This window comes from Mchenga conophoros, linkage group LG4 (genome assembly GCF_057382185.1).
Source record: "Mchenga conophoros isolate Kocher_MC1m ecotype Shallow Benthic linkage group LG4, M_conophoros_male_GT1.1, whole genome shotgun sequence".
NCBI lineage: Eukaryota > Metazoa > Chordata > Actinopteri > Cichliformes > Cichlidae > Mchenga > Mchenga conophoros.
Window position 1 is genome coordinate 36912175 of NC_140529.1, and position 21037 is coordinate 36933211.

The following is a 21037-nucleotide window of genomic DNA, read 5'->3' on the forward strand; positions in this document are numbered from 1 at the left end:
CACTAGAGAAGGCGTCTACAGCAGAGCAAAGCCCCCACCAGGAGCCTCCATCTGCTCCCACACGGCACGGGGAAGGTTTCGACAACGGTAGGCGGCGTTCAAACGAGAAGGGAGGGCCTGAAATCCACCCTGACATCACAGGGTTAAGGGTGTGGAGAAACCTGTGAGCTTTTAACGAGGCGCTGAATGAAGGCCTCATTAGGGCAACCGCAGCGGACGTTAATCAGTAATTAGAAACTGTGATCTCTGAGAGTGAGTAAGTGTGGGGGAAATGAAAACACTCCAAGCGCGAGTGAGCTCTGCGCGGCGCCCATGCTGCGCTGCTTGAGGGTGCCCTCGTTTGTGTGACTGGGTTCTTCAGCAGTGCTTCTTGCAGCGAGCGTAAGGGCTCTCGCAGCGCTCCCCAGAGCAATCAGGACCTCTGCACTCCCCCACCCACCACCACCACTCCGACTGTCACTGCGCCTGAGCGTGCTCTGTTTGAATACACAGGGCGCCGTAGCGTAATTATAGGTTTCTGAAGAGCTTAAAGATATTCAGGCTAATCAAAGGTGGAGGCACAAGGGCCTCAATCTTGTTTGTTGCTTCCACACTTGGAAGCTTGAGGTCTAGTAAATATAGTCGATTATCACTTCCAAGTGCAGAAAGACAAAAACACTAGTGTTCTTAAAATACAGACGCTGTCTAGCCAGAGCTGTTTCCGAGTAGCCTCTTCTTTTGTGGTTTACAAAGAAAATAAATGGAAAAGCACCCAAGAGTCAAGTTACAGCCCTGTTATTGAACATACAAGCACGACCTGTGTTCTTAATGGTGCAGTCACGCTACCACAAAACCTTGGTGCAGTGTCATCCCCTTTGAAATGGTCAGCGGCACAGAACATCTCTGACAGTCGTCGAAGTCGGTTGTCGTCATCAAATTCATGCATCGAGACGCTGATAAAAATGCAATAAGACGGTGTCAGTCTGTTATCAGTTTGCAATTGAAGCTGGCCATTCAAGTTGGGAATTGACCCCAATTAACTGCTAACCTGAATGGGGTCAGGTTGGCAATTACGTGCAATCAGTTTGTGATAATACGATGAATAAATTGCCGAAAACAGACGTTCACACTAAACAGAAAACACAGTAACGACTTGGATTCAGTTCAGCCAGAACCTTGGAACAGAAACTCAGTGACGCAGCTGTCGGCAATCAGTCCAAGTCGTGGCGCTCTTGTTTGGAGGCAGGATGCCTTGCACCGGTCAACCTGTGGCCATCACCAATGTGAACAAAAGTGATTGCCCAGAAGTTGGGGGTGCTGCACGATCAGCCTCGGAAAAAGGAGCTGTTTGCTGCAACTACTTGGTACATTTCCCATCCTGTTTTTATTCTGCTCTGATCCGTAAATATTTAGGGTGCACGACCTGAAACGTGGTAGCGTTGATGAAAACAAACAGCTTGGTTACGTAGCATAAGCTCCGTGATAGCACTGAACTTACTCAGAGCAGGCTTCCACGCGGGTGCTTTGTTTACATAACACAGACAGGACAACAACACGACATTTGTTAATCGTGTCTATGCACGACTCTCCAATCTAGCTCAATTCAACAAAACCGAAGTAGACTCCCTCTTGTGGCTCTATTGAGTAATTGCACTTTAATTAGGAAGCAGAACACAAAACCAGCAAAATAAAAAAATAACTGCAGATGTATTTAATCAGTCACTAATATTTTTGCCCAATCACCATACCCCATTATGTACTGAGGGCAGATTATAATGTACAAAAAAAATGCGAAACCAAATAAAAACATTCAAATGTCTCAAAAGCACGGGAATGATTTGCTCCAGTTAAGCCGTAATTGAAACATAACGAGTTTGATAAATTAGATAAAACATGCAAACCCCCAGTATCATCATTCGATGCTTCTCTTAATGCTTTTTTATTTTCATACAGATATTGGATGGTTTTTCTAATCTATGGCTGGATGCATGTAGCTGCAGCCTCCTAGATGACATCAGTCTCTCCCTTGTCCTCCCTCTGGAGACTCCTCCCATTGAAGCTATTGTTTATTGGGGCTGCTGATGCAGCTGTTTCTCCCCGTGTGTGTGTGTGTGTGTGTGTGTGAGAGAGAGAGAGATTGAGAGCAAGTAGGTGGGTGGGAATAGAAGTGCATGAGATCACTGGTGAGCAGCGAGCAGTCCCCAGCGCCATGTGGAAATCCACAAAGATGACTTCCTCTGAAACTAATTAATCGACGCCACAAGCCCATTACGCTCGGTTAAAACAATTAGCATCTGCACGTTGCGTGGGGGAAGCATTGTCTTCTCAGGCGAGAAAGGGGCATCACGCTGGGATATAAATGCCTGCGTGCGTGATCGAGCCAACGCTCCCCATTCGAATCAGTGGAGCCGAGCGCCATATGAAGCAGATGTGCGTCTAGGATCTATAGAACTAGTTTCAACACGAGCAGACGCATAGGGGAGAGGAAACGCCCTGTGGAAACAGAGGTGGATTTAAATGACAAAGCCTGTTTTTGGCTTGGCGACTTGGTGCGTTGAGCTTGCTGCGTTCTTTGAAATGAGGGGAAACATACGTTTTCCCGCTAACCCATAAACGCTCATCTCCTGGAGTCCACTCCACTCACTCCAGCCAGATAATAGCCGGCTCCTCCTAACCCCTATTAGTGGCTCAGTCAAACGATCCATCCATTCCCATTGAGTGTCGACCACATGGAAAGGCCCATTTCTTCCCTGTTGTGCTGAAATGAAGGCGACGCGGACCGCTTGACAGGGTAATTACTTTTAATGAAATAATACAGCCATTGTAGACAGCAATTAAAAGTCGCTCTCACTCCACTCATTAAAGGAACTTACAGTTTACTTTCATTCCTCTGTTTTCTAATGATCCGAAGGCAGGCCTGTTAAAATCGAAAGGCTGCAGCGTGTTAACCCCCGGGGACCGGCCCTTAGGTCCTGTTGACTGCGAGAGCACACAAACAAAGAGAGGATGAGAGAATAAAGAATAGAAGAGAAGGAGGCTCTATAAACAGAGAGAAAGGTAGAAATAATCAACTAAACTCTTCACAAGACTCGAAGGAGCAAGTTTCCCCGAGGTGATCGCGGAGGTGTCGGGGTCCGCGTCTCAAGACGACATCAAAACACCGTCCGACGCCGCTCTTCTCTTTGTGTCGAAACAGGCGAGCAAACTTACATCATAAACACTGCCACGTAATCACAGATCAAGTACTTTTACGAATACTGTGATTTCATTTCGTAAAGTACCGAGAGACGCGTTGCAGCGGCAGCTACGAGTTCTCTTTTCAAACCACGCCAGCGAGCTTCAAGAAGTGTTTGCTGAGCTAACAAATGCAAATTGACCACCATTTCCTCACAAAAGTAACATTTCCATATTGCCTTAATGGTTTTTCTTTCTCCGGTCGTCGTCCTCATGAATTTAGTCAGCGAGGCTTTCTAACTCCATCTCTTCTCTGCTCTTCTCTTTTTCTTTTCTCTCTGCAGCAATTTGGAAAGATTTTAGATGTGGAGATTATCTTTAATGAGCGAGGATCCAAGGTAAGTGAACTAGAACGCCAGCTGCTTCATTACCATGTACTTCTTCTGTTTCCTAATGATGGCATTAGTGTAGTGTGTACATTGGCTGAGAGTAGTGGTCTCTAAGCCTGGTCCTGGAGAGCTGCATCCACTGCCTTCCTGTCTCTCTCTCCCTATTGTTTTTGTTGTTTGTTGCAGCTCTCCCCCAAGTTGTGAATCATTAGCCCTGTCAATCAATTCATTATTGAGCTGTTTCACATTTCACTTAATCCAGCAACAGGCTGCAGGTCCTCCAGCATATGGAATTGAAACTGCTTGTTTAGAGACGGGGGTCCTCTTTGAAGCCTGGGCATTGATTGAAAAGGTCCTACATTATTCAGGTTTATCATTTTGTTTCAGACCGGATGAAAAACAAAGTTCTTTGTGATATTTACCAAATAAATGTAGTTTAGTTAAAATGAATTTGAAGGCTAATACCACGTTTATGAAAATACACGCCTGGAGAAGAACCTGCAGATCGAAACGCTGCCTCCAAGAGAATTGAATTATTAAAGTGAAGCTTAAGATTGTGTAGACGTTCCCCTTCTTTCTTACATCTATTACTTTTAACACACTTGTCCAACTTTGGGCAAAAAGAGCTTCATCTATTGGCCACAAGTTATTTTAAAGAAACTGGTTGGGGTGAGGACTGGCGGTGTTTGTCGGCTCTTTGACTTCTGTGGCACTCGGGTCGCAGCTTGCTGGTTTGTGCAGAGGTTGAACGTCTTTAAAAGAAGGATACAAACTTTATTAGAAAAGAAAAAAAACACCTCTGCAATACATCAGGCCATTATCTTTTTTCTAATTTTAATGTATTCAGACATTCTCATTGAGATTAAAATCTGTTTTTCAAGGGAGAACAAAAACATTAACAGGAACACAATGAGCAGGCAGAAACAAAAGAACACAATAAACAAGGAATTAATAAAAACAGCAGCAAAAAACATCAGATAATAAAGCTTTAGGAACTCTAAGGGGAACGTCGGTCTCCGGTTTGAGGTTAGTTTGCAGTACCTGAAACCTTTTTTACCCAGAGTAGTGCATGAGAATGTTTAATTAGATTTAAGTGTGATAAATAATAAAACTGATGAAGGGTTTAATTGCCGGAGTGCTGATGGGCCCGCAGAACAATACTGAATATCTCGATTGTCTAAGACAGGCTGTGGACGTTTGTGTTTACGAGTTGGTTCGATGTTGAATAGAAATCTTTAATTGAGTGTTTTCATAGTGTGTGACTGCCTGTGCTTTATATATGTGTAAAAAGTGCTTAACATGCACAGTAGGCTAATAGGCTACATTAACTTAACTGTTCTAAGTTATATTAAAAATACTAAAATTTGAAGCTTTTGCCCCTGATGACTTACAATGATAGAAACACTCGTCATTAGAAACGTGTAGATTCAAGTTTACTGACAGATGGCTGGATAATAGAGATTACTCTGTGTGTTTTAGGAAACTAGTAGAAAAATTTAAAAATTATACATTTTGTTTGTTTGTGTTTCTTAAACACAACTTAATACTATAATTTTTTCTTTCTCCGGTCGTCGTCCTCATGAATTTAGTCAGCGAGGCTTTCTAACTCCATCTCTTCTCTGCTCTTCTCTTTTTCTTTTCTCTCTGCAGCAATTTGGAAAGATTTTAGATGTGGAGATTATCCTACATTTGTATAGTTACACATTAACAACCTATGGATTTAATTTAACATCAATTAATTTAACAGTTAGTACCATTTAAAGTCTAGGACAGGTAGAGTCATATACACCAAGGTGGAGAATGCCACACAGTTGGTAGGCATTTTAAAGGAGGCTGCAGTAATTGCAAAACATCATTAGAAGACTGAATCAGTAACTCTGCAGGAACAGGATTGGGGCATATATCACAGTATCATCAGCAAAGAAGTTTATAGTGAGAGGAAATAAAGTGCAAAACAACTAAAAAAGGCCACAAACCAAAACCCTTATTTAAGATGTTTTTGAAAGGAAACATGACTTAAAGGGAAGTAAATACTACTGCTGGGGACTATTTTCAGCTGCAGACCTGGTGCTCAGTAGCAGAGCAGTGTATGTGTAAGCAGTGGGTCTTTGCGGTGACTCTGTGATGTGTTTTTAATAATTCATGGACGGCAAAGGGATATACAAGGAAGCACGATACTTTAGTTTTGTCTTTTTGTACAATTTGCCGACAAAGAAAAACGCAGAATGCAGACAGCAGTGTTCTTAAAGGTCACCCGTGCAGAAAATAAGAAATACTGCTTATAATTCAAGCTGCGCCTCCTTAAACAACATTGTGAACTTGCACACCTTGGATCATTTCTACATTTGTCTCAAAGATAATTTGTACTCGTAAACACGCCAACCAGCCGCCAGAAAAATGGCCACAGCGTTGATGCGTTACTGCAGTATCAGTCTCCCAACCAGGACAGGTGAAGCCTGCGGAGGTGTGAGCAGCCGAGAGCTACTCATCCAGCTGTTCATTTAATAGAGTGTACTAAGCTCCACAGCTTTCCATTCATAAAGGCGACAGGCTCCCTGGCTGGGTGTTGAGGCATGAATGCTATTGATTCCCATTCATACCTGGGAGTACTTTGGGCTCGTATACAGGCGTGCAGGGAGCCCCGGAACCAGGCGACGCTGCTGCACTCAGCCCCTTCTGCCAGACAAGATTGAGCACCGGATAAACCGGTCTCCTCCGCCCGTAACAAGCATTTATTGTTTGTGCCCTACAAAGCCATTACCCATGATGCCTCTCTCCCTCTTGCACTCTGTGTGCTATATAATGAACCTACCAGGCCATTAATAAACAATCTATTTCCTATGAAGCTTTGGCAATTTGCATTCAATATGTTTGTCTCCTTTGAAAAATGGTGGCTCCACTCTGTGCTCTTGTAAGCTAATTATTTGTGCATGATAAAAAAAAGATAGAGGGGGTAACCACAGTCGGGTGAATGTCCAAAGGATTAATTTTGCCCTCAATTCCTTTTTTGAATTTATTTCTTTATCTCTCTTTCCCCAAGGACAGGTCGCGTGTTATTTATGCTAGAAATAGCAGCCCGGAGATCCTGCGTATGCATACAAGATCACTCCGCTCGCCATCTCTCACATGTATTACATCCTCAAGCAATTATCAGGCAGCGCCGGCCATGCTCTCTCTCCCTCAGCCTATACCTCTATAAGTATATATAGAAACCACAGGAATGGGACTTGTTTGGCCAGAATATCTTAAAGCTTGCGCTATAGAGAGTCCAGTATCCCAGTCCACATAACTCAAGGAAGTGACAAACCCCCCAGGGGAGGCAGGCAGAGAGAGTTTGGAGAGGTTGGGTATATTTTGGTCGGGGTTTAAAGTCAATATCGGAGCTCTTCTCTATCACAGACGAGCATATTTGCAATGACACCATTCACTTTTCTTTTCTTTGTTGCATCAATGAGCCGGTGTAATTTCGCCTCCATAAAATGGCCCACCTATTAGTGCAGTGAATAAGAAACAGCCAGAGATCAAGTTAACGTGTCTGTTCAGAGAATTCATCCTCACTCCTTGTGCCGTTGCCCACGCCTTCAAAGGGAGACGGCGGCTGTGCCGCTGAAGTTGTGTAGATAATTATACGACTATTATGGCAGCCGCTGCTTCCTGACATTCACCCATGGCACCGGTGCTGTGCTGTTTAATTGGGTAAAGCAGGCAGGTTTGTTGGTGTTGTTGTGTGAGGTCACGTCACCGTTATCCTCTTCTCCTCGGATCTCTCTGTTTGCTGTTTCCTGACGCCTCACTAACTGCCTCTAATTAATCTGGCTGCTTACAACTCGACTCTGCTGCTCACCTACTCCTGTCTTCTCACCTCTCTCTCCCTTTTCTCCTCCCTTCCCTTTTCTTCCTCCTCTGTGTGTGTGTCCATCTTTTCCTTCTCCTTTGTCTCTCTACCAATGGCTAATGTGGTGCTCTCAGGGCTTTGGGTTTGTAACTTTTGAAACAAGCACAGATGCTGATCGTGCACGGGAGAAACTAAACGGTACAATCGTAGAGGGACGCAAAATAGAGGTGCTTTCATTTTTCCCTTTATTCTCATCTTCTCTTCTGCCTGCCTGCTGCCTTCTCAACTTACCCATAAACCTCTGCATAAGCATGCGGCTGCTCTGTCTGTGCGTGTGGTGCCTGAATGTATGCATGCATGACGGTGCGTTTAAATCCTTCTCGGCAGAATGCGGGATCCATACACGTCAACACCAGTTGTCCATCATTACCTGACAACGCAGAGTGAATGCATGCCATCAGTCGTGTGTTGCCTGCTCTAATTCTGTTTTTGTTTACGACGAGCCGAGCCCGCACTCGGCCGTTCTCATCAGGTCAATAGAAGAAAATCAAAGCACTGTCTGTGTTTTGCTTTTGGAATCCATTTGTTTATCCAACCAATTCTGAGGATGCTTTTTATTATTATTATTATTATTATTATTCATACCTGTGGGTAATTGGTGCATGCTTTCCCTCTCTTTCCAGTAATATAATCATCTGTAAGAAAATTGAAATGATGAATAAATTCATGAAAGGGCGAACCAAAACTCAATCACACAAAAGTGCTACAAACAAATTTACATAATCATTTATTTTATGAATCCGTCTTTATTCATCTTGGTTTGCTGCTCGCTTGTAGCTCGCCGTGGATACGCGGATGGTAAATGTAAAGGTCAGTAATCACAGGCTTTGTGTTTGCTGCTTGGAACAGGTGAACAACGCGACAGCACGAGTGATGACAAACAAAAAAGTGGCCAACCCGTACACGAACGGTGAGTGGCAAACTAAACGATAAGAGTTCGCTCGTAGTCGTTGCTGTGAGTCAAGTTTTTCTTTCGGTCCTCTCGCCAGGCTGGAAGCTGAATCCGGTGGTCGGAGCTGTCTACGGTCCTGAACTGTATGCCGGTAAGAGCCGTTTTCTGTGTTTTTCTCTCCACCTCCCGCTGTACGCATCGCACCGTACCCGAGGCCGCTATCAGCCACCGCCTGTCCCAGTCTGACCCCTGAATTTCTACAATCAGGTTCATCCTGAACCTACTGAACATGAAATTCCCCTCGAATCAAAGTGAATCGGAGAGCGGCTCAGATAAGCAGTGGATGATCCAAGCCTCTCTGAGTGGCTGAGGGAGCCTGAGCCATTGTTTGCGCGGTGTGCAACTGTAACGCTGGAAAAAAAATGATTTCGAGAGCAAGCGCCCCTGCAACTGTTATCAGATTGTGGAGGCTGCTGCTGTGGATGGATTTGCCAAGTGCGCCAGATTGACTTTTACAGAGCTAACCGAATAAAGGAGATTGAGTGAGCGATATTGTTGGCACCTACCCTGTCGAAGGCCGCTATTCCTTCTGGTCTCGGTAATGGAGGAATGAGATGAGCTCAGTGGGGTTTTCCCTATCTCTCTCTGCCTCGACATGCCAGCTTTATTGCTGTATGTTATATGAACCCTTTGCATTTTAATGAGGGGGAAATGGTACTATTTCATTTGGAAGAAGTGCTGAGCACATCGCGCCACTTTAACGGCTTTCCTTTCTGCTCATTAGACTAAAATCTGTTCATTCCCCGGACAGCTTTACGGCGAACCTCTAAATAACTGTCCATGACAGAAAGCAGTCATCTATCATTTTTATTTCATCCCCAACCCCTCGCCCCCTCCGAGCCTCCTCCCTCGCCTCCCACTCCCCACCTCCCCCCACCAACATTCCTTTAGTTTCGACATCTCCTGCCGATAATTATTCACACACACAAACGTACGCTCGTCCCTCTCCTTCTTGCACGCTCAGGCACAAAAAACGTGGCGCCTTTTCTCTAAATTGAAAATCGGGACGTTAAGTAAGTCTCAGCTTACGTAAACAATAATTTCACTTGACCCATATCCACGCGCAACGCTAACACCTGCCCTGCTTCTCAGACCAAAGCACTCCAGCACACAGAAATAGATAACCTATGTAGAGCACAGACTCAAATACATGGCCCCTCTTCCATGCACACACTCTCTACTTCGCTCTCTCTCTCTCACACACACACTTCCCAAATCATCTCATAAATCAGAGGGAGTGTGGTCCACCACTCCAGGCAGGGGAAGCAGGAGGGGTTGGGTGATTTATTGGCTGCTAATTTTTCAAGTCGTCTTGACATGGCGCTGGAGTTTGCCAAGCCTAAACGACAACATATGCTTGCCAGCTGGGAAGATGGGAAACATAAATAAGAGATACATTTTTGAAACAAAACCTCCCTAATGAGCAGCAAAAGGCTGTTTTAACTCGCTAAAAAACAAACTCTGACCAGCTTGTTGACTGTTGCATTCTTCTTCTACTCTTCCTTTAAAAAAAAAAAGAAAAAAATGATGACCACATTCAGGACAATTTCCAAAATCATCACAGCTACAGTTAATATACTTTTGGTGGGAGTAAAATGGGATATAAAGGCGATTAATCACTGTTTATCAGTCCTCATTTCTGTGCAGGAGATCAGTGAAATTGGTAGCCATAAATCCTGGCTCGGTGACAGCGCACTTCGTCTCCATTCGTCCTGGCGCTACAGGTTTATTGTCCTCAAAACCCATTCAGGAGAATGACGGATGAGAGCCTCATACCGGCTCCCCGCTCTTAACCTCTTCCAGGGTAGATTGGCTCCTCCTCTGCGTGGAGGAGGGGGTAGGAGGGTTCTCGGTAGGGTACTGGCAGCCAGCTCCAAACGTGGGTCCGTGTTCTCCGTTGCCACCTAATACCCAAACCTCCCATGGAGCCCTGCTGAAGGGGTTGCAGAGGACAGCGGTGTGGTCCAGAGAAAAAGAGGCATGGCAGTGGGGTTCCCAGTCAGATGGAGGGATTGGCAATAGCACATGGCTGTGGCACAAATCATAGTGTGAGGTAGCTGGTAGGCATCCAGTACCAGTGCTCATTTTTATCCTGTGTTAGCGAGCGCTAAACTTTTGTAGAACAAGCCCCAAAATCTGTGCTCCGCTATCCAAATATAGTATGACAAGAGTCTGGCTCCATCCATACAGATGCAGCAAGTAGGCGTGTAGCTAAAAACGGCACAAATGTCGGGACTCTGTTTTACGTTATTTGTTGTTAATGTGACATCATTCGTCAGGGTGAGCGGCACATCCCGTGCATATTGCATTCTCAGCTCATCTTATTGCAATTGGCAAACTTGCGCTGGATGTTTTCAGCACCATGGACAGCTGTCACTTAAAAATCCCTTCGTATGGCTCGGCTCTCCTCAGACTAACGCAAAGAGACTCTTCTCGGCAGCTAATTCCCAGGAAGACAGGAGATGAGTAGCTTTTCATTCACCAGTTCATATTTTTCTGCGACTAAGGTGGAGGTTTCTTTTTTTTTTCTTCTTTTTTGAGGACTCGTGAAAAGCTACCAGCTGTGTAAATGACAGAAAAGAAAGGCTAATTGCCATCTTAACATATGTAGACAGATCCTCTCATTGTTGGAGTGTACTTTAGGGGGATAATTAAGCTCCAGACTCTTGATTAGATTAAGCTGTTTTTTTGGTCCCCAGTGCGTGGATTAAGTGCTCATTGCCCGATGTATTTGAGCAGGAAGTATTAGAGAGATCAACCTTGTGGAAAATCAGATCTTTCTTTATGGGAGCCGGTTATGACCCCATCATTGGCACAGAGCGGGATTACCTCGGGTCCAACTGGCTCTGCAGGTATTGAGCTTTTCTCAAGTTGACACATATGACATACGAGGTGCAGCGTGACCCCGCCGCCCTTCAGCGCATAACTCATATTTTCTCCAGCCCCCCTCCCGGAAAGGGTGTTTGACTTTGGTGGCTAGACCAGGTTTGCGCTCTCATACGCTGTTGCTGTTGTTGCTTTTCATGGGCTTACCAAGGTGTGACAGCGCCTTTGATTTATGGGTTATTATTGAAGCAGTGTAGCCTATCGCCAACTCATTATGAGTTTACATTCACATACATCACCGCATGCATATTGCATACAAATTTAAAAAAAAAGAGAAGGAAGCAATTGGGCTTTGTGGGAGCCCAGAAACAGCGGCGATTTGTTAAGAAGAGGGCAACGCACCTCGAAAACTATCAAGGATTGTTTTTGCCCTTTAGCGGCCGTGCTCAGATGTCCACTGCTCCAAAAAAAAGGAGGGACTAATTTAAATGTCAAGGTCAGCGTTATAAATCACCCGGGAGGCAAAGGGGGCACCGTCCCAGTCCAGGCCGTCCACGGGTGTGTTGGCAGCAAAGAAAGCGCCCCGCACATTGGTGGGCGGGTGAGGTGTGGGCGTCACCTGGCCAAATGAGACGCAAAGTTTGAATATGTGTGCGGACCCACTAATGGAGCGTGATGTTAATGGCAGAAGACATTAAACCGGGCTCTGTGTTTTTAAAAGCACCACTAATCTGTCTCCCTGTCAGCTTTATTGAAGCAGCGAGGCTAGGGTGAGCATCGTCCATTAGGGTGCTCACTGGTCTCGACCAAATGCAGGGCTGGCGCTGCACACGGCAGAGTACCATCAGGCTGTCACTCCCCAGGCACAAACCCATACAGCACCGCTTACCTACGAGCTGCCATGGAACTTCATTGTAGTCTAGTTTGTCGGAGATTGCGAGGGACTGGCGGGTCGTCTGAAACAGGCCGGATGCGTGTTATTAACCCGCATTATTTACCCCAGCCGAGGCACCGCGTCACCCCACCAAACCAAATCAGACTCGAGCTCCACATCACAGAGTGATCTGTGATTGGGGAAAGTGAAGCGGTCCGTGATGAATTCATCCAAAGCGTGTCGCGGAAATGAATAAGGCGAAGAGTAAGGTGAGGAGAGGGTGACGAAGGGGCGTTTCTGGGGATAAAGAATAACGGGGCTGACTGTGCTGTGATGGACCAGACGTTGGGGGAGGGAGAGAGGGCGAAGACCAGAGGGAAGGGAGCAGTGAGGGAATTACAATTGCTGGAAAAGTAGAGGCCAGCTTAATCATGTCTAGAGATCAGTGTGTTTGTATGCACCTCCACAGCCTGTAATCAGACAGCCAGTGGACCGATTGAAGGTTAAGTGGAGAGCTGACGATCACATCGGCTGTCCTCTAATCTGCGACCGTCACACCAACCCTTACTCATCACCCCGAAGCCTTTCACCCCAACTGACCCTTTTCACGTTCAGTGGTAGCCATCAGCAGAGGACAGAGCATGTGGCTGTGCGATTGGCTAAAGATGGTCCCAGATGGGTTTGGAGATGGGGGTCATGCTGAGGTTTGGGACTTGGCTGTCCTGCCCATCTGCTCCATTTCCCCTCGGGGAAGTTCAGAACGTCTAGTCAAGTTGTTCAACAACCTTTACCGCCTGTTCGTCTCTGCCCGACACCGAGAAACGCCCTCTACCTCTACCCCGTCCACCCTCCCGCTGCTCTTTGTTGCTAGCCCATTGTGTCTAAACTATGCAAAAGCCGTGGTGCGAAACTAGTGGTATTGCATCCATTACCTGCCCAGCTTCAAGGCTGCCCCTCACCAGGCATCGGGAAAGGATGCGTACAGCAAATGTGGATCCTTGCTGAGTACGGCACAAAGCAGCGAGCTGGGAAAGGGGAGAGTGCTCGATGAGGCGCACCTAGAAAAGATTAAATCTATTGTTTCCTTGTCTTCCCTATAATGCATTCTGTCATAGGGAAAGCAGTGCCACACGTCTCTCTCTAATGTATTCTGTCATAAGGTAAGCAATGCCAAGTCGAGGATGTTCTCTGAAAGTCATTTTCTCTTCTTCTCGTGTGTGTTTTTGTTCTATAGTAACAGGATTTCCCTACCCTGCCACAGGCGCTACGGTGGCCTATAGGGGTGCCCACTTGCGGGGACGGGGACGGGCTGTGTACAACACATTCCGCACAGCTCCACCTCCACCACCAATCCCAGCTTACGGAGCGTGAGTACTGACCCTCTGAGGCCCAGTTCGGGTCGCATGATATTTTTGTCTGGTATGATAAGTTTTGTCTTTTCATAGCTGAGAGTTTTAGCTTTTATACACTCTTTCAGACATCAAGACAAAATGCGTGTTGTGGACTGTTCCTCCTGATGCAAAGTAGCACACGACATCATCAGTGTCAGGCCGTAACTGGGCTGATACTGTGTAGTCTGAACACAACGAACACTTTTTATATAGATAGCTGTCGTTTGGTTAGATTTCACGCTGCAGTATGAATGAAACTGTACCCAAGACTGCTCCGACTGAATTTATGCCCAAACTTTGCTTTTCTACTCATAATTTAAAAGAAATCTTTCTGTTGCGTCTCAAGACCGTGCCCTCCTGCAGGAAACCCGCTTGTCTAACATAGCCAGGCAGCATTGCTGCTGTAATTTTACATATTTTTTTATCTGCGGATATACATAACCGAACCCTGCCCGTCCTTACATTTGTACAGCGTGTGTTGACAAAGGAGTAACTGACAAAGTCAAGGTGAGAGCTGCGATAGTGTATTACCAGTCAGATCTCACTGGACTGTGACCGGGGCCCGTGCTGATCTCCTGGCTTTATGCAAGCCTGCCTCGCACTCGTCTCTTATCAGCGCTGGTCTGTGTGGCCGTGGGAGAGGTCTGACGGAGGCTGGCCGCTGCCCCGCCATAGCTGTCTATCTGTGATTAGATCTGGATCTGTCTTAGTGCGGTGGGACTCGCAGCTGAGACTGGAAATCCCACATCCCCATTCGCCTCCTTCCCACTCGGGGACCCCTTTGCTGCTGATGGCAGCCGGTTGATTTATATAGCCTAGTCATGTGACGCAGCTCCTTCACTGCCTTCTTTTGTCCTCCCTCTCCACCGCCAGCCCTCCTGATAGCAACTGCAGCAACTGGAAAGACAAACAATTTTACCAGAGCAGAAAATTGGACAGGGATGTGAAACCGTTACACCTTTCAGTTTGTGTCATTCATTATTTGTGGTACAGCGAGCTAAAGCTGCTAAGAGCTGACCCCACAGACCTGCAAATGGTCAAAATAGGAAAATTGGCAAAGGCTGAGAGTCGGTGGGGTCGGATGCAGTCCAAGTCAACTAACTGTGCTTTCCTGTTTCGCACGTTCACAGGGTGGTGTACCAAGATGGCTTCTACGGTGCAGAGATCTATGTAAGTACAGTTGACTTTTCTTCTAGATGAAACAGAAGTAAAACAGACAAGAAGCCCAGCCCTGGAGACAAAAACGTGATCTCCTCAGCCCCCAGCCTCGCTGCCAAGCCGGCGTCGATTAGGCCTCCGTCTACTGTGCCAAGAAACTCAACAACAAAATTTAAAACCCCCTCAGCTCCTCCCTCCTCTCCCTCTTTTCTTCCTATGATCTCAGACTTTGGCAAAGAGGCAGACCCTGACTCAGTGTCCCATGTCAAGTTTGGTCATTTATTCCTTTAGATTTGTCTGGAGGTTTTTAAGTCTCCCCCCCCCCTTTCTTCTTGTTACCTCTCTGGTGTTTTTGCATTCACTCCGAGGGTTTGGCTGGGATATCCCCTGCTTGCCCCAGGGGGTCTGCGCAGACCTGAGTGGAGCCGGTTCCTCCCAGCCATCAGCAAGTGGGAGATAAGAGAAGCCGCAGATAAAGGGATTAACTGTCCCTCTGGAGCTGTCCGTGCAGGCAGGGTCACATCGGGGGCTGGCCCTGCTGCACCTCGCCCTTGACAGAGAAGAGCGTGGACTCTGTGGAGATAATGCTGAAATTACCACGCTGCCCCACTTTGACACGAGTCCAAACGTTTGCGAGGAATGTAATTTGTCCCTTTTGGGTTTTTTTTTTTTTCCACCGCAGTGAGATGACTGTCTGTGCAGCAGCAGCAATGACAGTTCCTTCTCACTTTCACCCTGACAAAGACCGGTGTCTGGGAATGAAATGCTAAACCCAAGTGATCCATGACTTACACACCGGCCCGCACGATAGGGCCGTATTTCACCGGCTTTTGTTGTAGGGACACCCACCACTGTGGAAGAGACCCGGGCTGTGCTCTGAGCGATGTTGTTTGTCTCTCACGCTCATTTAGCCACCTCCAGCTAAGTCCTACACAGCTATGTCCCCTGACCGAGGCCTGGCCAGGTCGGTCCATCACTCAAAGCGTCAGGCCGGCCCCTGGTGCTTTACTGCCATTAGTTTTGGCAATGGCCACTGCATTGCTTCAGACTGGCTGAGAGTATGTGAAGGTCTCGAGTGACCAAGAGGGAGCCGTCCCACAGCCCTCAGTGTTCTATACAATCATTCAGTGGACACTGGCGTGCTGTCAAAAGCAGCCAGCTGTTCTGTCAAGGCTTCTGCTAATACATTAGCAGAAGGGGGGGGAAACGAATGCATGCACATATAAATGCACATACGTGGCATGCGCTAATGCATATGCATGCATAGACACACACGGCACACCCACATATTCCCCATGACAAAATAAAAAATGTGCTGCGCGGCCGCGTGCAGGATTTGACAATGTGGGAGAGTGATTTATTGTTCCGTGTTTGTTCAGGCTGTTGCTGTAATCAACACATTCCCAAGGCATGACCGTCCCACAGGAAGTCATCCGCTTCAATTGCTGTGACTTCCTGTCCCCTTGGTAAACATCAAGGAGCGGAATTCGATCGCCGTGGCCCCGATTTCGCTTGCACCCGCGACCTCGGCCGACTCACCGTTACTTCGCGATGTCGCTCTGCATCGGACACCCCCCTCCCCTTGAGTTTAAAAATAAATGAAAACATGCATTATTAAAAGCCACCTATCCACCGTATGGACACAGATGGGCACACACTCCACTGGCACTAATAGAAAAACAGTGGGAGAACAGCTTCATTTTTCAAGGAGAGTAATAGCAGCACTCCACAATGAGGTCTTTAATTCCTTCCCCATTCTGGCAAATGAATACAGCGGTCCTGACTCCCCAATGGTCCGACCGTCTTCTGCCTTCTTACTTCTTTTGTGAGCCGGGGGGGTCATGTATAAGGGGAAAAAAGGGGGAGATCTTCAATTACGGAGCAGCGGCGCGCCCTCAATCTAAAAATGGGCCGAATGTGGGGATTTGGCTCACGTTGCCTCCGTTGCTGCGCTTCGGATGAGCCTCCGGTGCGACAATGACTTGCTCCCCCTAAACGCGCTGCCTCTCAGAACATCATTCATTCTCTTGTTGCCACCACCTGCCTAACACACCATATATCAAACAGCACCCTCTGGTGTCTCACGGGGAGGCTGCAGTCGGGGAGTGTGAGCAGATGAGCAAACTACTGCGTGGTGACATTTAACCATTAAGGCAATTTGAGGCTGTGTGTGCGCAAGTGGTTGTTTTCTTGCGTCTTTGAGAGCTAACCTTTGTCTGCACAGGTAATCACTGATTAAATATGGTGGTATTTTTTTGTTCTTTTACAGGGTGGCTATGCAGCATACAGATTTGCCCAACCCACCACCACCGCTGCTTACAGTGACAGGTGAGGGTCTCAGATTGTATGAGACTGATTCTCTTGTATGTAATTTGAGGGGTTTTAAAGACAAAAATCTCCGTAAAGTTATTAATTAATAGACCCTGTGCACGAGAAAATGCTAACTTCCTGGTTTGAGACCGGATGTAGGGTTGTACGTTTCCGGTAGCTTTACTTTGCGGTCAAGATATCCTCCAAAATCATGTCCAGAAAACGGAAAGATGGCGTTAAGTTACAAAGAGCAGAAGGTGGGAACACTCACCACTGTTGTGTCATAAAAAATCTAATGATCAATTTTGACGTTTAAAGAGTTTAGATCGATCAGTTGTTTGGAGAACTGCAGCAGAAGACACATCGTCCACATTCAGAAGCACTGGTCTGATGATTTAAACAGGTGAAGAATAGTCAAACCAGATGTTTCCCCCGTTATGTTGATATCAGCTCATCAAGTACACACCTACACAGCATGTTAACAAACCGTGAAAAAAAGCCACACCAGCAATCATTCATTTTTTGTAAGGGTTTCTATACATTAATATTTACAAAGGGTATGTTGTGACTTACCTTCAAAATTACAGCGGTTCACCTTTCACCTCGCTGTTTCGCAGATTTTTTAGTGCAAGTTTGCACGGTTTTTTTTTACGTCACATCCTGCGTCCTGATCGCTGCAGACGATCTCCTCCGTGACATCTCTCCTGTACAGTACAGAATCGCTGCATCGATCGCTGGCAGTGTGACTCTGAAGTGCAGTACTGTATGTCCACGAAACGTTTTGCACCGTCAAAAAATAAAATTGGCTACTTGATTTCACCTATTTTAGAACATAACACCCGCGAAATATAACATTTGAATCCATTTTTTCTTTTGCTCTGAGGTGCAGGGAAAAAATATCGACAACTCTATGAACAGCATTTACAGATATATTGGGTAAATGCCCAAGACATCTATAGAAATGTAAATCGCCGCTTAACTTGTTTTGGACCGTAAACCAGGCGCGAATAGGACACCGGAAACAGCATATGCTAACGTGCACATAGTCTATTGGCTGTAACTGGGAATATTGAGGCTGTTTTGAGTGTTTCCCATAATTCCATAAGACAAGGCTGACTTCAGCCATCGTTAGCGTTCACTTCTCAAGTGCTTAAAGAAACAGAAATGCATTGCAGAGCAGGCACAAGCTACTTTTTTTCTCCACGAGCAGCTGTTGAGAAAATGCTGAATTGAAAGTAAAAACACGGACATGTTTCCGATGTGTCCGACTCGGCTCCCGAGAACTTTTGATTTAAAGCAACAAGTTGATCCCACAGGCTGTGAAACAGGGGAAATTACTGGGAGAAGGAAAAAGGAGTGCGCCTCTAAATATGTCCTCATAAATCTCATAAATGCAGCCATCGCTGTGTCGGAGTAGCAAAGGGTGGGCTTCAGCTTTAAATAATTAGTGTTTTCCCACCAAAAATGATCATATCTACAGGAGACGTGATAGTAGGAGAGCGCGTGTGATGAATGGGGGCTGCTCCGGCAGCATTTTACAATATTCTGTGGAGGGTTATTTTGGGTTTCTTCCTCTCGAGTTATCTTATCTATTAGGCAAACCGCTATATTCTTTTTAGCTTGGAGCTAAAGAGCACACACGCGCACGGAGAAAAAAAGACTAACCTTGTTGGACTCGATGAGAAAAGCAGTGATATATGTCGTGACTCTCCGCTTGTGAGGGGAGAGTGGGTATATCACTGCGGTATTTATTAATGGCCTCGGGTCTGCGGAGGGGAGGTGGGGAGACGGAGAGAGGCAGAGATGGACCAGCGGGAACTCTATCACTTCTGAGTGATGTCACTCTGGTTCAGGTGTGCTCTGTTTGAGGAGGCGTCGCTGATTCATTTCGGCCCCGAAAGCCGTTGTCAGCCGGGATGTGGGCCGGTTTGGGAATCTAATCTGGGAAGGATTGAGCATGTCACTTGTGATAACGTACACCCTGCCTGAGAGCCTGAAGATCATATCGATAATGTAAGATTTATCAGGCCTCGCCGCGGTTCGAATTATGAGCAGCCGCGCTCTGCGAGAGCAGAAATTGGACGGCGGCTTTTTTTCCCTCTCCAAGTGATTTAATTCGTGTTTCTCTTGCCTTTACTTTTCTCTGAGATTTAATATAATTCGCCCCAAGTTGTTTGTTTTGCTTTGTCTGTTTGTTTCCTTTTGAATAAGCGGTCATGCCCACTGGATCAATAAGGGTTTGCTGGTGTTGTCTCAGCCGCACCTTATCAGACTTTACCGTGGAGCCGTCAGCCAATCATAAAAAAAGAGGTCGCCGGGATTGAGGAAGGCGTGTGAAACCCTGCAAAATATGAAACATTTATTATCCGAAAAGCCCACACCGCTCACAGGCTGCATTACCAAAGCCCTTTAAGTAACTAAAGAGAGTTGGTACAGGCGAGGCTGATGAATCAAAGAGGCCTTCACAGGAGCCAGGCACATCGTAGAGACCCTGCTAGCTTCCAGTCGGCTCTGTGACATTGCGCGGGGTGGTTTGACCTGCTGTTCATCAGCGGCGCCACTCTGGTGAGAGTCATTTTGGAGATGTATTAGCCTTAGAGGGCCTGTGGGGTTCAGTGCTCACTGAAGATAAGAGGACCACGGAGACTTCCCCTGACCATCTCACGGCACGGGCCTCCTCCCCAAGGAGCTGAGACAGCCTTTCCGATTTCACGTCCTGCTCGCTGACCTTGGGTGCCGACGGACTTGAATGGGCCGCGCCATATTTAGATCTTATATAACTCAACGCATCTCGTACGAACGTCGTACGTCTTGTTGTCTCCTTTAGGAGAATTTCCTCCTCTCTCCACTCCTTTTTTTTTTTTTTTAATTCCTGGTTGATTTGGTGCCCTCAGTCCTTGGCTGGGTGTGCCTTATCTGCTCCTTGCAGACCCTCATTTGCAAGCAAGAGCTAAAAAAAAAAAAAAAAAGAAAGTAAATAGAGGAATATGTGAAGTCGAATAAATAAATAAATAAAGCGCACACATCTTGTCCTGTCTCAGAAGGAAATTGGAAGGATTAGTTCCAAACCAGCAACAATGAAAAGACAGGGGCGTGAGCCCAGTGTGCAGCCTCGGTAAACAAGAGCAGGGTGAGAGAGCGAGCCCTCCAGCGCCAACTCTGCTCTGCATCCTTCTTTTTCTGCCTCCCTCCGCTCATTACCTATTCTATCCAGCTAATCAAGATGACAATGAAAAGACAAGTATAATTCACCAACCTTTGAACTCCCCTTTTTGAACCACCTTGTATAAAGCAGGAAGCCCAGGAGGCCGGGGAGGGAAATAATTGATTGCGTTAGAGACTTGAAAGGGTTTACTTGAGGGGTTGAGCATTAAACAAGCATGCATAAATGTTCTTCTCTCCTCGTCAATGATAGATCAATGACCGCGTTCTCTGTCCCCTGTTGTGCAGCTATGGCAGAGTCTATGCAACAGCAGACCCTTATCACCACACGATTGGCCCTGCAGCCACATACAGTGTGGGGACCATGGTAAGTCTATGAGAGCACCGCCTGTTCCTGTCTGCACCCTCCATGACACAGGCTACAGCACACACACACACTCCAAAATAAAGACCAGAGACTTCACTCGTCACTGGTTTTTATTTACGGGTTGTTCATTAATCGATTCGGGTTTTTGTCATGCTATCTGGCACACCCTAGTGGGCAGTACTGAGTAGTACTGTGAAGCCCTGGCATGTGGAAATTGGCTCAGATATTAAGTGCAATAAACTTCTGCAATGCCATGCAAGCTCACCTCCTGCACTATTGATCTGACACAAGTTCCTCCTGAAGTGAGAATGAGTGATCACTGCAGTCTTTTCTCCCTCTCCCAACACGAGCTTTACATGTTACATAACAGATACATTTCCAAGCTTTGTTTTCATCCTACATCGCTCAACTTGCTCCCGAGTGCGACAGATCATCTTCTTTTTGTTCCCCCCCCCCCATTCAGTCAAACCGAACCCGAAAAGATGAGGTCGAACTGTTAATGTCTGTTTTTAGCTAGCTTTTGCAGCTACTGTAACATCAAAGATGAAAAGTGACGATAA

General features: G+C 46.4%; 2 protein-coding genes across 12 annotated transcripts in view; one reads left to right on the plus strand and one right to left on the minus strand.

Annotated features, from left to right (window-relative positions):
* The window catches only part of LOC146576709 (RNA binding protein fox-1 homolog 3-like), a 431434-nt gene that overhangs the window by 394535 nt on the left and 15862 nt on the right, over positions 1–21037 (plus strand). For 9 of the 10 annotated variants that reach the window (XM_085272168.1, XM_085272169.1, XM_085272171.1 and 6 more), the window contains 8 exons: positions 3498–3551; positions 7512–7604; positions 8287–8347; positions 8427–8480; positions 13324–13456; positions 14611–14650; positions 16908–16966; positions 20399–20477. In XM_085272168.1, coding sequence (XP_085128294.1) covers positions 3498–3551; positions 7512–7604; positions 8287–8347; positions 8427–8480; positions 13324–13456; positions 14611–14650; positions 16908–16966; positions 20399–20477 — 573 coding nt within the window. The remainder of the gene's footprint in view (positions 1–3497; positions 3552–7511; positions 7605–8286; positions 8348–8426; positions 8481–13323; positions 13457–14610; positions 14651–16907; positions 16967–20398; positions 20478–21037) is intronic. The other variant, XM_085272167.1, reaches the window with a different exon arrangement.
* LOC146576711 (uncharacterized) overlaps positions 19217–21037 on the minus strand; it is a 152108-nt gene continuing 150287 nt past the window's right edge. For both annotated transcript variants that reach the window (XR_014892273.1, XM_085272176.1), the window contains one exon: positions 19217–19898. Coding sequence is in view for 1 of the 2 variants with exons in the window: in XM_085272176.1 (XP_085128302.1) it covers positions 19814–19898 (85 nt within the window). In the remaining variant the exon portion in view is untranslated. The remainder of the gene's footprint in view (positions 19899–21037) is intronic.